Source organism: Melospiza melodia, chromosome 3 (assembly GCF_035770615.1).
Source record: "Melospiza melodia melodia isolate bMelMel2 chromosome 3, bMelMel2.pri, whole genome shotgun sequence".
NCBI lineage: Eukaryota > Metazoa > Chordata > Aves > Passeriformes > Passerellidae > Melospiza > Melospiza melodia.
The window spans coordinates 2,077,561-2,089,281 of NC_086196.1; the positions used below are offsets into that span (position 1 = coordinate 2,077,561).

Below are 11,721 nucleotides of genomic sequence, written 5' to 3' on the forward strand. Positions count from 1 at the left end.
AATTGCTTAAAAACAAGGATACAAGGTTTATTTATGACCAGGTCTTTTCATGCTTGCCCAGACTGACTTTCTTGGAAGGTCAGTTAAGTGTTTGAAGAATGTGTAAGTTATCTTGGAGGTTATTTCATAAGCTTTTAATCCTTCATAGCCTCTGCATAGTTCTGATTGAACTCAGTAGGGCAGAATCTGTGTCCCAAGGCACACACATTCACTCTACACCTCATACAGGATTAAAACTAATTTGTTACATGTTTATCTGAAGCTTTGCCAATGGGTTGAAGTCAGACTACTACTATTGTGAGCCCTTTAGGAATTCACCACCAAAAATCTGTTGGTTATTTTCACCATCTGAGCCACTCCCAGTGGAAGCATTGCTGAAGAGAAAGGGTTTCTCCTGACTCTTCATTTCAAGTATTTGTAACCTGTCAGGCAAATGGTGTACTTGCCTGGTGTGTAAGGCTTTTTCAAGTGTGAAGAACAATGGTAATGGCTGGAGGGGTGTTAGGAGCAAGCAATATGGCAAGTACAGGTACAGTATTCAAGATGAGATATGATTTTACATCACTTTCTGATCCATTGTCTTAATTGGCAAAAATAACTTAAGATACAGCTGTTCCCTTGCCCTTTATTTACACCTGCTTTGAAAGTTGAGTAATCATCAGCTTAAACTTTATATGCTTTCAGCCATACATGTTTAATAATACACCCCTTATTTCACAAGGCTCAGCCTTTAACTTTGGGAAGGAAACTGGGATTCTCATACCTAGGTGCATCTGATGCTTCTCACAGATTTTAATTGCATTTGTTCTGATCTCCACAATAGAGGTGGGACCATTACTGCCTTGCCAAGCTGGCAGAATGCTCTGCCTGGGGAATAGAGGTCCTACTGCTGCATTAATGAGGTGCTGTTTATTCTGATGTCATGCTAATCTACAGTGTCATGCCCAGCTTTGGAAACACTTTCAAAATCACTGTAGTAATCTTGCATGTGAACTTTGTGTTTCAGCACCAGGTCACTTTAGTCTTTTAAGTCTTCCAGCTTAGCCCCTAAACCTGCAATACACTTTATCAGCCTCATTTATACCATGTTGTTACCACTTTTTTTAATAACTATGGAAAGAATTTCACCTATTTAAAATTACCAGTTTTGAAAGCAATTTTAAAAATTTGTTTAAAATTACATCGTAATTTGAAACAAATCTGTCTGAAATGTTTCATGGCAAATTTAATTTGAAACTATGTAAATGTGGCAATCTATGTCTTTTATCTCTGTTCTGGAAATAATATTGCATCGTTTTCTAATTGCATTTTCAAACTCTTCTAAAATGGGTTATGCCTTTTCACTTCATTATTTGGCAAAATACATTGCTATTTACTTATATTAACTACATCGTCTTGAGCTATGACCAAGATGAGGGAAATACAGATGTGTTAATTCTTGGGGTTTGGGGAAATAAGGTTGATGAAGCAGCATTAGAGAGAGCTTTTCTTAGCTTATTTTGTGGTGGGGATAATTTTTTTCATAATGATCCTACTTAAAATTAAAATACAGACTTGTGAATGTCTGCCCTAAGGTTTTAGAGGTTGTCTTAACAGTTGTTATATCAGTGACTCTTAAATTTCTCTTAAATGGGGAGAAAGATTGTTAATGTTTTTAATAATTTAAAACTTTTTTTTAACATCAGAAAGCTCTCTGTAGCACTATCTTTGGTACTTTCAGTCTTTGCAATGTGAAGAAAACCTTTCTATGCATCAGTGCTTCCTTATATTGCCTATAGACAAGGTTTTGCTTTTCTTTTATCTTTAATACCCTTTGTTTCACTTTCAGTCTAGAAGACTTCAGTGGCTTATTTTGTTTTTCTTTTTCCATTTGCTCAGACTTAGGCAAAAGGGTAATTAAATACGTAGAGGATTCTGTGGTTTTTCCTCTTTATTTTTGACTGAAGACAGAGGAAAGAAGATCTTTGGATTCACAGACTTAAATGTAATGACCACAAAGACTAGATGACTTCAGTACAGTTACCAGAATTTTTGAGTGTGGCTTTCCAGAAGCAATATGTGCTTGTATGGCTGGCCAGTGATAATGTGGTGCCATCCAGAAAATTAGTAGCAGTAGTCAATAATTTCTATTTCTTAAATGTGATTTTTTTTTAATTTCTGTTGTTCTCGACACATGAGTAAGCAAAATCAAATTAAAAACATATAGGAAAATCAACTGAATATTTCTTTGTTTTCTGTGAAGTGGTCTTTTTTTGTACATGTAACTAATAAAAACAACAGCCACCCACAATATAAGAAATGAATTTTAAATGCATTTGTAGCATAAAAATTCAAGTTTTCGAGTAAAAGCATTTCAAGTCTAAAGGCCTAAATATAGTTGAAAATGGTAGAATACTAATGCTAGCCAATAGCAAATCTCTGCTGAGCTGGAGGAAGAAAGTAAAGGTAACAATATGCAATGAGAATGCAGTGAACTGTTGAAATACAGCTCATTTGCTTAGTGATCTCCATTTAAGATTGATGATTTAAATCATAGCACAGTACAGTATCGAAAGTTCAGAGTAATATTAAGTGTTTTATGGGAGTTTTAAATGGATGTCAGAATTACTTTTAAAATTATTCTATCACTGTAGGAAGAAACAGAGAAGTTGCTGGAGGACTTACATGTTTACCATGAAAATTATGTTCTAATTCTGAGATGTCTTCATGTTTTCACATCTTCTCTTCCGAAGTATCCTTTGGGCAAGCAGGTGATGTTGTGTTATACGTGGGTCTTGTTGGGTTGTTGTTATTGTGATTTTGGTTTGTTTTGTTTGTTTTTTTTCCCTCAAAGCATGACAGTTAAATAAATATTTACTCTTTATTTATTAATGTGCTGGTTTGCCCCCTGCTTCTTAAAATGGAGAGAGATGCTCTCTTTCTATGGGCAGAGGATGAGAGTGTGTGGTTTCTTTACTGGCATGGATGACACCCTGTCAGTCAATGGGAAGGAGTTTCCAGGAGGAGGCAGGTGCACAGATCAGCCAGAGGATCCACACATTGACTTTCCCACATCTGAGGTTACCTGTATGCATTGCTGTGTACACTCTTCTACCACCTATTAGTACACTAGTCAAATTCAGATGAAGAGACTGAGTTTTTAGCAGCCTTCTGTACAGAAAAAAAGCAATTGTAGGAGGAATAGTTGCTCTGTTAATAGTCCTATTGCTCTGATGTCATTTATTCCACCTTCTCATGCTAAGCAATTTCTTTTGCTAGCAGAGCAATTATATATTCTGTGCATGTGCACCTGTCTCCCAGTTCTCAATGTATTCCATACTGTTACTAGAATCTGTCACTGACTACAAAAGCATCATGGACTGTTTGAGAATAAAAGGATGTTTTAGCTGGGGTATTTGATTGGAGTTCCTTTCTGTTCACTGCAGTTAACTTCACCTGAATGTTAGTTGTTTGGAACCTGGTGCAGAGCAAGTCTCTAGCAGAAGCTTGGTTCTGGAAGATATTAAAAGCTGTCATTCCTTTTGCAGTCGTTCTCCATCTTTGGAAAACAGGCTCTAAAGAAATTGCATATTGCTTTGAACAGCTTGTTGTAAGATTCCCAGATTACTTTGTAAAACACTTTATCCTTTCTTCACCTTCTGCATAACAGATCAGGGAGTTGCACTGTGCTTGTTTGGAAAACCGAGTGTGGGAGACAGAGGAGTATGAGTCATCTCTTCAACTAGCAAGGTGATTTTTTTTTTCCCATTTTGTTTTAATACCACCGAACACATGGAAAGTATCAGTCATCAGTTATTCTGGAACTTAAAGCTGAGGCTCTTACCTATTCACAGCTAGTTTTAGGGTTGTTTGCAAGTGTAATTGTCTGCTGTTTTCAGTTTGGTTTTCTACTGATTTCTGTGAAATTCAGGCAGGTTCTCAGATCTCATATGCCCTGAGTAATTTTGCTGAAACCACAGAGATTACTTTGTGTGAATGAGAATGAGTTTTGTCTTTTAAAGTATGATTGTGGTAGATATTATCAATCAGATTATTAGTCTTAGTTGTCTTAAATTTTAATCTGGTGTGAAAATTAGAATCACTTTCCAGTGAACAGTAACTGAGGCCTTTCTTTTTTTACTGCTTTCCTTCTCTTCGTGATTTGCCTTAACAGTTTTTACAGGGACTGAGTTAATTTTTTCTGATACTGTGAGCATAGGACTTCAGGAGAGGCTGTATTTGTGTTGTCTGTCAGTGTTTAAAATGCCAAAGTTGTCAAAGCCACTTTTCTTGTAGAAAACCTTTCAATTGCAATGTTGCAGCTAAAGACTTCTAAATGTGCTTTCAACAGACACATGGCCATGTCTGTCTCCTGATAGCTGCACTCATTCAAAAGATCCCTTGGCTTTGTCACACGACCCCATAACTGTAAATGCCTCTCCCAGACCCCCTGAGCTGCTCAGGTTTGATGTGTCTGGCAGTAAACCTGCACAGAAAAACCATTTCAGTGGTGGATGGAGGGTAGCTGATACACACACACAAGGAAACACACTCTTCAAACTGTACTTTAGCCATACTGAGTGGTTCTTGCACATAGCCACTTTTCTGTGTTCTTTACCCTCATCCCTTTGAAAGGATTACATGCTTGAGTTGTCATTTCTGCAGTCTTTCCTTTGTGTTCCTTCTCTGATTCTCCTGAATCTTGACAGCACTCAGTCACCTCTCGGCTCTTGCCCACAAATGTGTCATTCTGCTTTCTCTACTATCTGCAATCTCTTAATAACTCTTGGCCTTTTTCCCCTCTCTTTTTTCTTCTCCTTTGTTTAATTTGCTTTCATCCTCTCTGAATTCATCTGTCTCTTCTCCTATCTCAAAGTTGATGCTGCCATCAGATTTTGGCTTGCTCCCCTTTTAATGTTATCTGTTCATCTCCCTCCTGTTGTTCTTCTGGTCCTGGCTCCCACTGTGGGAGCCTCTGATAGAAATACAGTGATGGTAGTCTCTGCTTTCATAGATGGTGATTCTATGATTTTTATATTTTTTTAATTCAGAAATTCTGTCATTTTCCTAGCAAAACTTGTCCAACACAACTTCTTCAAGTACTTGGAATTCTAGTTGTGATTATAATTTTTTCAGCTTTTAACTTCTGTTTGCCTTTTTACAAATAATTCCTCTCATCTCTGCTTTTTCTATGTAGAATCTTGCTGTTATCTTTTAGAAGAAAATTATAAAATGTGGTCTTTCCCCTTCTACTCACAATCTGTTTTTTCCCCTTTTGCTCAGGTTTAAAAGTTGCTCGCTGTTCCTTAATATCTCTGCCTTCCTGGGAGTCACATCACCTGTTGATATCCTGATGTTCACCCTTCCCCATCCCTTAATCCTTTTCAGTGTTTTTCTGGAATCCATCTTTTTTTTTCCCCTCGTATTTAGAAAGTAGAAAACAGAGAAGCTTTAGATCAGCTTATTTCTCATTTTCTAACAGAGTACCTCTTTTGCCTTTTATGAATTATGTTTGAATGTAAGGTTTTAAGTTTCTGAATTGTGTTTCTTTTGTGATTGGCTTCTCTACTTCAGCCTTTCCCTGAACAGGCTTTTATGCCTTCTGCTAGAAGTGCTCTTCCCAAAGGTGGTGTTTCAGGTAATCTCACTTGAGCAATCTAGACAGGAGTTACTCTACCTGAGTTTTCCAAAGTGTAAAAGATGCCATGGGGTGACAGAGAATGTGTGAGCTTCAGTTCATTTTGCATTAATTCCATCACAGGAGGGTTGGAGAGCGTCTCACTCGATTGGTTATGTGGAGTTAACTGGCTGGGACATCTCATCAACCTTTTGGGTGGCAAAACTTCAAGGACTGTCTGCCCTATTGTCTTCTGTCTAGATACTGTACTCTGGTTTTTGTCTGCTAATTATGGGTGGCTTTTCATCACATGCTGCTTATCACAGTCCTGCCCTTCTGTGGCTGGTGCTGACCAACATGATATTGCTTCTTCAGGTGATTTCCCTCTTCAGCTTTCAGAAGGAGTTTCTGTGGACTTCATTGTAGCTTCCTTTCTTCTCTTGCATAACTTGTCTGAATAATCTGAGTTAGATTTATTTACTGTCTTTTGGTGATCTGAGATCTTCCTTCCTGCTTTAAGTCTGACTCCTCACCAAATGAAAATCTTAACCCCACTGATACCTGGCATACCTTGCAGTAATCTCAAACCTAAAAGGTTGCAAAGGATCTTTACTGTTTTGTCATATGTGATAGCTGCCTTCTTGCCTATTCTTTGGGCCCTGTAATCCCATTGTTGTTCATAAGCTTTTCTAGAACTTGCAGTTTCCTTTTGAATAACAGTAGGAAAATAAATTTGTTCTTTCCCATTTGCAGATCTCCAGATCCACTTATTTTCTCTCCATATTGGGTGTTTAACTGCAGTGTTTTGTCTGGCCTGGAACAAGGCTATCTTGTTTACCCATTATAGTACAAGACAGTTTCAAAATGTTTTGTGTGGTCAAGGCCATACTTTCTGTTGTTAACTCCTGATGCTTTTCTGTACAAAACAAGTGCATCTGAAGGCAATACCTGACTTGCAAAAGTCTGTAACCCTGAAGCAGATAAACTGAAGTTTTAAATTTTAACCTTTAGAAGTATTTAGTATCCATTGCCAGTTAGAAACTACAACTCAAATTGCAGTTGTCCCTCCAGATATCCACAGAGCTTCCCCAGCCTCTTCTGAATTCTTCCTTAAATTTCTTAGCCAGTTTTTAGGTAGCTGATGAGGAAACCCACTGCTTGAGAGACTGACCACTGTCATTGCTTTGATATCTTTTACATTAGGATTTTGAGACTGAGCAGTGCTCAGTGACACTTGGGAGACGCCCTAATAACTAAATACTGAGTAAATGCTGAGCTGGAGGTTGGGCTGGATCTCAAGAGATCCCTTACAACTTCAGTGGTTCTGGGATTCTAGTGATGGTTAAATTTACAGCAATTAAATACAGAAAAAAGCATACAGATTTCATTTGAGAGTAATTCTGAGTCACAGAGATTAATTTTGTGGATGTGTTTACATAGTGATTTTTTTTTTTTACCATTTCATTTACTGGTTTTGCGAATGAGTTCTGAACCCTACCATGATTTGGTTTTGAGTGTTGGGTTTTTTAAAATTTTGTTTTGATGTCTGACTCACAGTTTCAAAAATTGCAACTCCTGTGTCCAGCAAGTGTTTTTAGATAATCAGGAAAACTATTCTTCTGCAAGAAAATGTGAAGGACATCATCACCAAAACTAATTGGTTTGTTTCTTTCTATTAATGACAGCAGGAAAAAAAACCCTGACTTTGCTGCAAGACTGAATGTTTGTAATCCTGGAGATTTTTTCTTCTTTTAAAAGGAATTTTTCAATTTGTTTTTATTTTTTTAACTTTTTTCAACTAAGAACATTGAAAGCTGTTTCATCATTCTGCTTTTCAACTTCAGCCAGCAATTGTGTCTTTTAGGATGCTGAATAAGACTGATTTGGTAACCATGCTCCAACAATGTGTGGAAATTTTGATGTCATCTTCTGGAAAGGAGTTTGATAGGGCAGTAGAAAAGTTGAAGGAGTTCCTGACCCAGTTTCAGAATCTAGAAGGTGGGTGTGTTCCATCATGTATTCCATTACAGATTATATAAAAGCTATTTTGTAATCTGACCAATGAGTAATCTGACCATTTTCCCTGAGATAGCCTGTCATCATATGAAACCATCATATTTGCAGGATTTTTTTTAATACATGCACAAATTTAGGAAATGTTTATATTCTCTACTGGTATGTGGTTTGTGTTTTTTATAATACGGAGGAGTGATGTAAGATAAGAAATTGGACAGATCAGCAAACATTATCCCCTAAATCTCTCATACATGTATTTTGAGCATTTTAACAGATGTTGTAGTTGCTAAAAACAAACTGGTTTTAAAGATACATAGCAGCAGACAGGCAAGGACTCCATAAGACATGGAATTTAATCCCAGTGTTTGTAAGGTTCCTTCCCCTGCACGTTCAGAGCTAGGACCCCAAGTGCCAGTTGTCAGCTCTGCTGTGACCTGTCAGGCTGTGACCTGTCAAGCCCCTAGATTTGATTGTTCATGGTCCAGGACACATTTCAAAGTTTGGCAAGGCAAGTGAGTAGCAGCATTCTGTCTTTCAGAGGCAGGTTAACTGAAACTGCTGCATTTTCTCTGAAACACGAGTATGATGTATTCCAGCATTCTTCTGGAATAGGAATGTTGTTGCTTTCCCTGGATTATGGAGAAGCACTCCTCAAAGATTGGCTTTTGAAGATTAATTGGTTATCTGGTCTGTTTATGCATATTAATTAAGCTCATTACCAGTGTGGTTGCTGTACAGCATTTGGGCAAGTAGGCAGCAACCCCCAAGTGCAGTCAGTATTAATTAAAGTGGTCACATCACACTGTAGGCTTAACTGGGGGTTGTCCAAAAGAATCAGCTCTTGTCTGTACTGTGTATTTTTTAATAGTTGTAGTAAAAGCAGAGCAGTGGTACAGAAAATAGGTCATCACTTTGAAAAAGCTGTGTATATCACTGCTGGTACAAGCACTGAGGAATCTGAACTATGATGGAAAACCAAAGGTTTGTCTAGTTTGCAAAAAAAGAATTCAAGCAAAAGGCTTTTAAGTAGTTGGATTCTTATCTTGAGGAAATGAATAAGGAACAACAGCTTTGGGGATTCAGAACTTGCAGAACTATAAAGCAAAAAAGACAGTATTTATGTTTACTTAGGATTTGAAGATGAGTTTAAAATAGAGAAGGTCTACTGAATCCATGAATGATCTTAGTTTCTTTTCAAAGTGGATTTAATTTAAGCTCCAAAGGAGAAGTGAGAAGTAGAAGTTAAGATATACTGTGAATGGATTGCTGCATTAGATAACTTTTTACTTTATATTTATGTGATGGTGTTGATCTTTAGTGAGGGTTCTCAGACGTCTGCCAAAAATGTGATGTACCCAAATTGCTCACAGAGCTCCTAAAGTGAAAGGATATAAAAATACTGTATTTTATAACAACAGAGTCCATTGTCCTGACTGCCTAATGAACTGAAAAACATAAAATCATGAAGCTTGAACAAATGAAATATCTTCACATTCAGTCTAATTTGAGCTGCAGGATTTGTAAAATAAAAAAATATATTGGTGTACTAGTGGAGAGGAAGTTTTCTGATTTGAAGTCTTCAACACTCAGATGAATGTCCACAGGACCCTGGAAGATACCAAATTGTTCTCTGCAGGTCACCAAAAAGCTTTTAAATATCATGATTGTCACTGCTGATAGAGCTTTACCTGTGATGTGTGGGTGGAATCTCCATCTGCCATCTTGAATAAGGCAAGAAATCTAGATTCCTTTTTTTCTGATTATCACTCATCCTGGCACTGATTGTGCTTTGGGAGGTTTGGCTTTTTTGATTTTACCTAAAAATTACTAAGAATTGGTGTAATTGATCACCGAACTGCGTGTCCATGAAGATGTAATTTTCTTATAAATTAAGGTGAGAATAAAACTGGGCAATGAAGTACCTTAGCATGCTTCTGTTTGCTGCTCTGGTTGCAGTTTCTGCATTAGGTAGGGACAACTCATTTCTTACTCATTATTTTTCTGCACGTGAGAAGGAAAAAAAAAAATTCAGCATGTGGCTTTTTAAATATTCCAAAAGCATGAGTAGTACCTAGTCCTAATGTGTCAAATTAGCAAATGTTGAGGGTATGACCTAGGATGACCTAAACAGAATTAAAGTGATGTGCAAGGCTTGTGCTGGGCCTTTGCTCAGGGCTGGATTGTTACTTAATCACTGTTGGCTAAGCTGTACTGCAGACTCCTTTTTTAACAATCTTCTGCAAGATGCAAGGCCCAAAAGCTGCCTGTGGTTGGGTCTGTGTGAACAAGGAACTGCTGAGTGCTTTGAAGAGTTCTTGGGGTTAGGAGGTTTATGTAGGAAAAGTTTACCCCACATATCAAACTTTAGTTTTGTTCTAGTAGCAGAAGCTTCCCAAGAACGAGATGTGTCTGTATCGCCACAAAAGGAGCTCCAGAAGAAGACAGACCTTTATCACCTTCAGAAGGTTAGGCCTGCCTAGGCTTTACTGACTGGTTCCTTAAATTAATGTTTTAAAATGTTCATGGTTAGTTCTTCCCAGCTTGCTGGATCTCTGAGTAAAGGGTTGTGTGTGAATGTCTCATCTTAAAAATGAATGAATAAGTACCAGCTATGTATTTCAGGCCGTCCTGACACATAGAAAATTATAGAAAATAATCTATCATAAACCAGGATTTTAAAATGCAAATTAGATGTTTTTATTTAACTTGTAATTTAGACATTCTGCCTAACACACATTTCTTTGAATTTCTCGAACTCCTACGGATTTGAGAAATGAATACATTGGCCGAAATAAAAATAACTGCATGATTACATTTCAAACATCATCAGTGAGAACATGCCAGCAAAAATTAATTATACATGTTAAACACATAGATTGTGTTCTCCAGAGAATAACTGCCTCCCATGTAGTCTTATGCACCACTTTTTTTTAAAGACTTTGTTGGAGTTGAAGGAATCAAGGAGGTCTAAGAAACTGACAAAGTTTGAAATGCTTCGTTTTGAAGTTGTTGACTATATAGACAGTCTTGTAAGGTGAGCCTTCCTGTTTTATATTCCTGCATTAGTTTGCACTATAAGTTGCAAATGAAATTTTACTAACATGTTAATCGTGTCAAAATTGTGTCTCACTCCCTGTGGCACACTTTTTTTTCCTCTTCCTATTCTTTCTTTGAGGGCTCTAAAAATAATGACTAAAAAAACCCAAACCAAACGAATGACACCTCTTTTCCAAGAGATCAGTTGAAGTAATTAGAGTACAAATGGACCAACCTACTTTGGCTGCTGAGACAGTGTTGAGGGAGGAGTGGGTATAAGTGGCAAAATAAAGTCAAGAGTCTTTACCCTAATCTTTGCTGATCTGTTCTGCTTACAAAACTGTACAGATGTCAAGTGTGATATCCTGTCCATTTTGGGAACTGTTTTGGTGAGCAAACCGTAGCAGATGCAGTTTTGGAGGCAGCTCTGAAGTGGAAAATGTGAAAGGCTTGTTGTGGTGGGGGAAGAGATGAAGGCATTTGTTAATTATAGAGGGTGGGGGGAGGCAGAGAAGCTAACAGAAGTATCACTGCCAAGCAAAAAGCTTCAGCTAGGAAGGCCAAGATGAGCACAGACTCATGGTGCGGCCTTGAGATGGATAAATAACATCTGTGGAGTACTTGACTGGGTTAGCACTGTAGCTGCTGCCCTTATTTTTGAATTTGTCAGTGTCCCAGCTAGAGTTCTGTGCTAAATCCATGAGATATAGGGTTGATAATAACAGACTTCTCTGCTTAAGAGTTTATTTCTTGTTTTTCAGAGATTTTTCAGTATTGGATGGGAAAGATGCATTTTTATAATCTGACAGCAGTAGACTTGTGTTGTTTCCCTTCAGCTGAAGCTTGTGTCTCCCCCACCCCCCACCCCCCCCCCCCCACCTCCTGCTTTTCCAGAAGATACCTTGTTCCTGCAGCCGAGAGGACCCTGCAGGAGATGGTGTACTTCAGCGGTGCCGCGGTTGTGCGCGGGCGCCTGACCGCGGCGCCCAGGACGGCGCTGCACACGGCGCTCAACAGCCCCCACTGGTACCTCAAGGTGAGCGGCCGCAGGCCGAGCTTGTGCCTCACACATC

The 11,721-nt window shown here is 38.2% G+C and overlaps 1 protein-coding gene across 3 annotated transcripts in view; it reads left to right on the forward strand.

The window, feature by feature from the left end:
* Positions 1–11,721, forward strand: part of ORC3 (origin recognition complex subunit 3) — a 35,339-nt gene that overhangs the window by 16,670 nt on the left and 6,948 nt on the right. The window contains exons 12-17 of one of the 3 annotated variants that reach the window (XM_063150629.1): positions 2,634–2,750; positions 3,650–3,729; positions 7,461–7,594; positions 9,992–10,077; positions 10,549–10,646; positions 11,543–11,684. In XM_063150629.1, the coding sequence (XP_063006699.1) occupies positions 2,634–2,750; positions 3,650–3,729; positions 7,461–7,594; positions 9,992–10,077; positions 10,549–10,646; positions 11,543–11,684 (657 nt within the window). The remainder of the gene's footprint in view (positions 1–2,633; positions 2,751–3,649; positions 3,730–7,460; positions 7,595–9,991; positions 10,078–10,548; positions 10,647–11,542; positions 11,685–11,721) is intronic. The other 2 variants (XM_063150631.1, XM_063150632.1) reach the window with 2 other exon arrangements.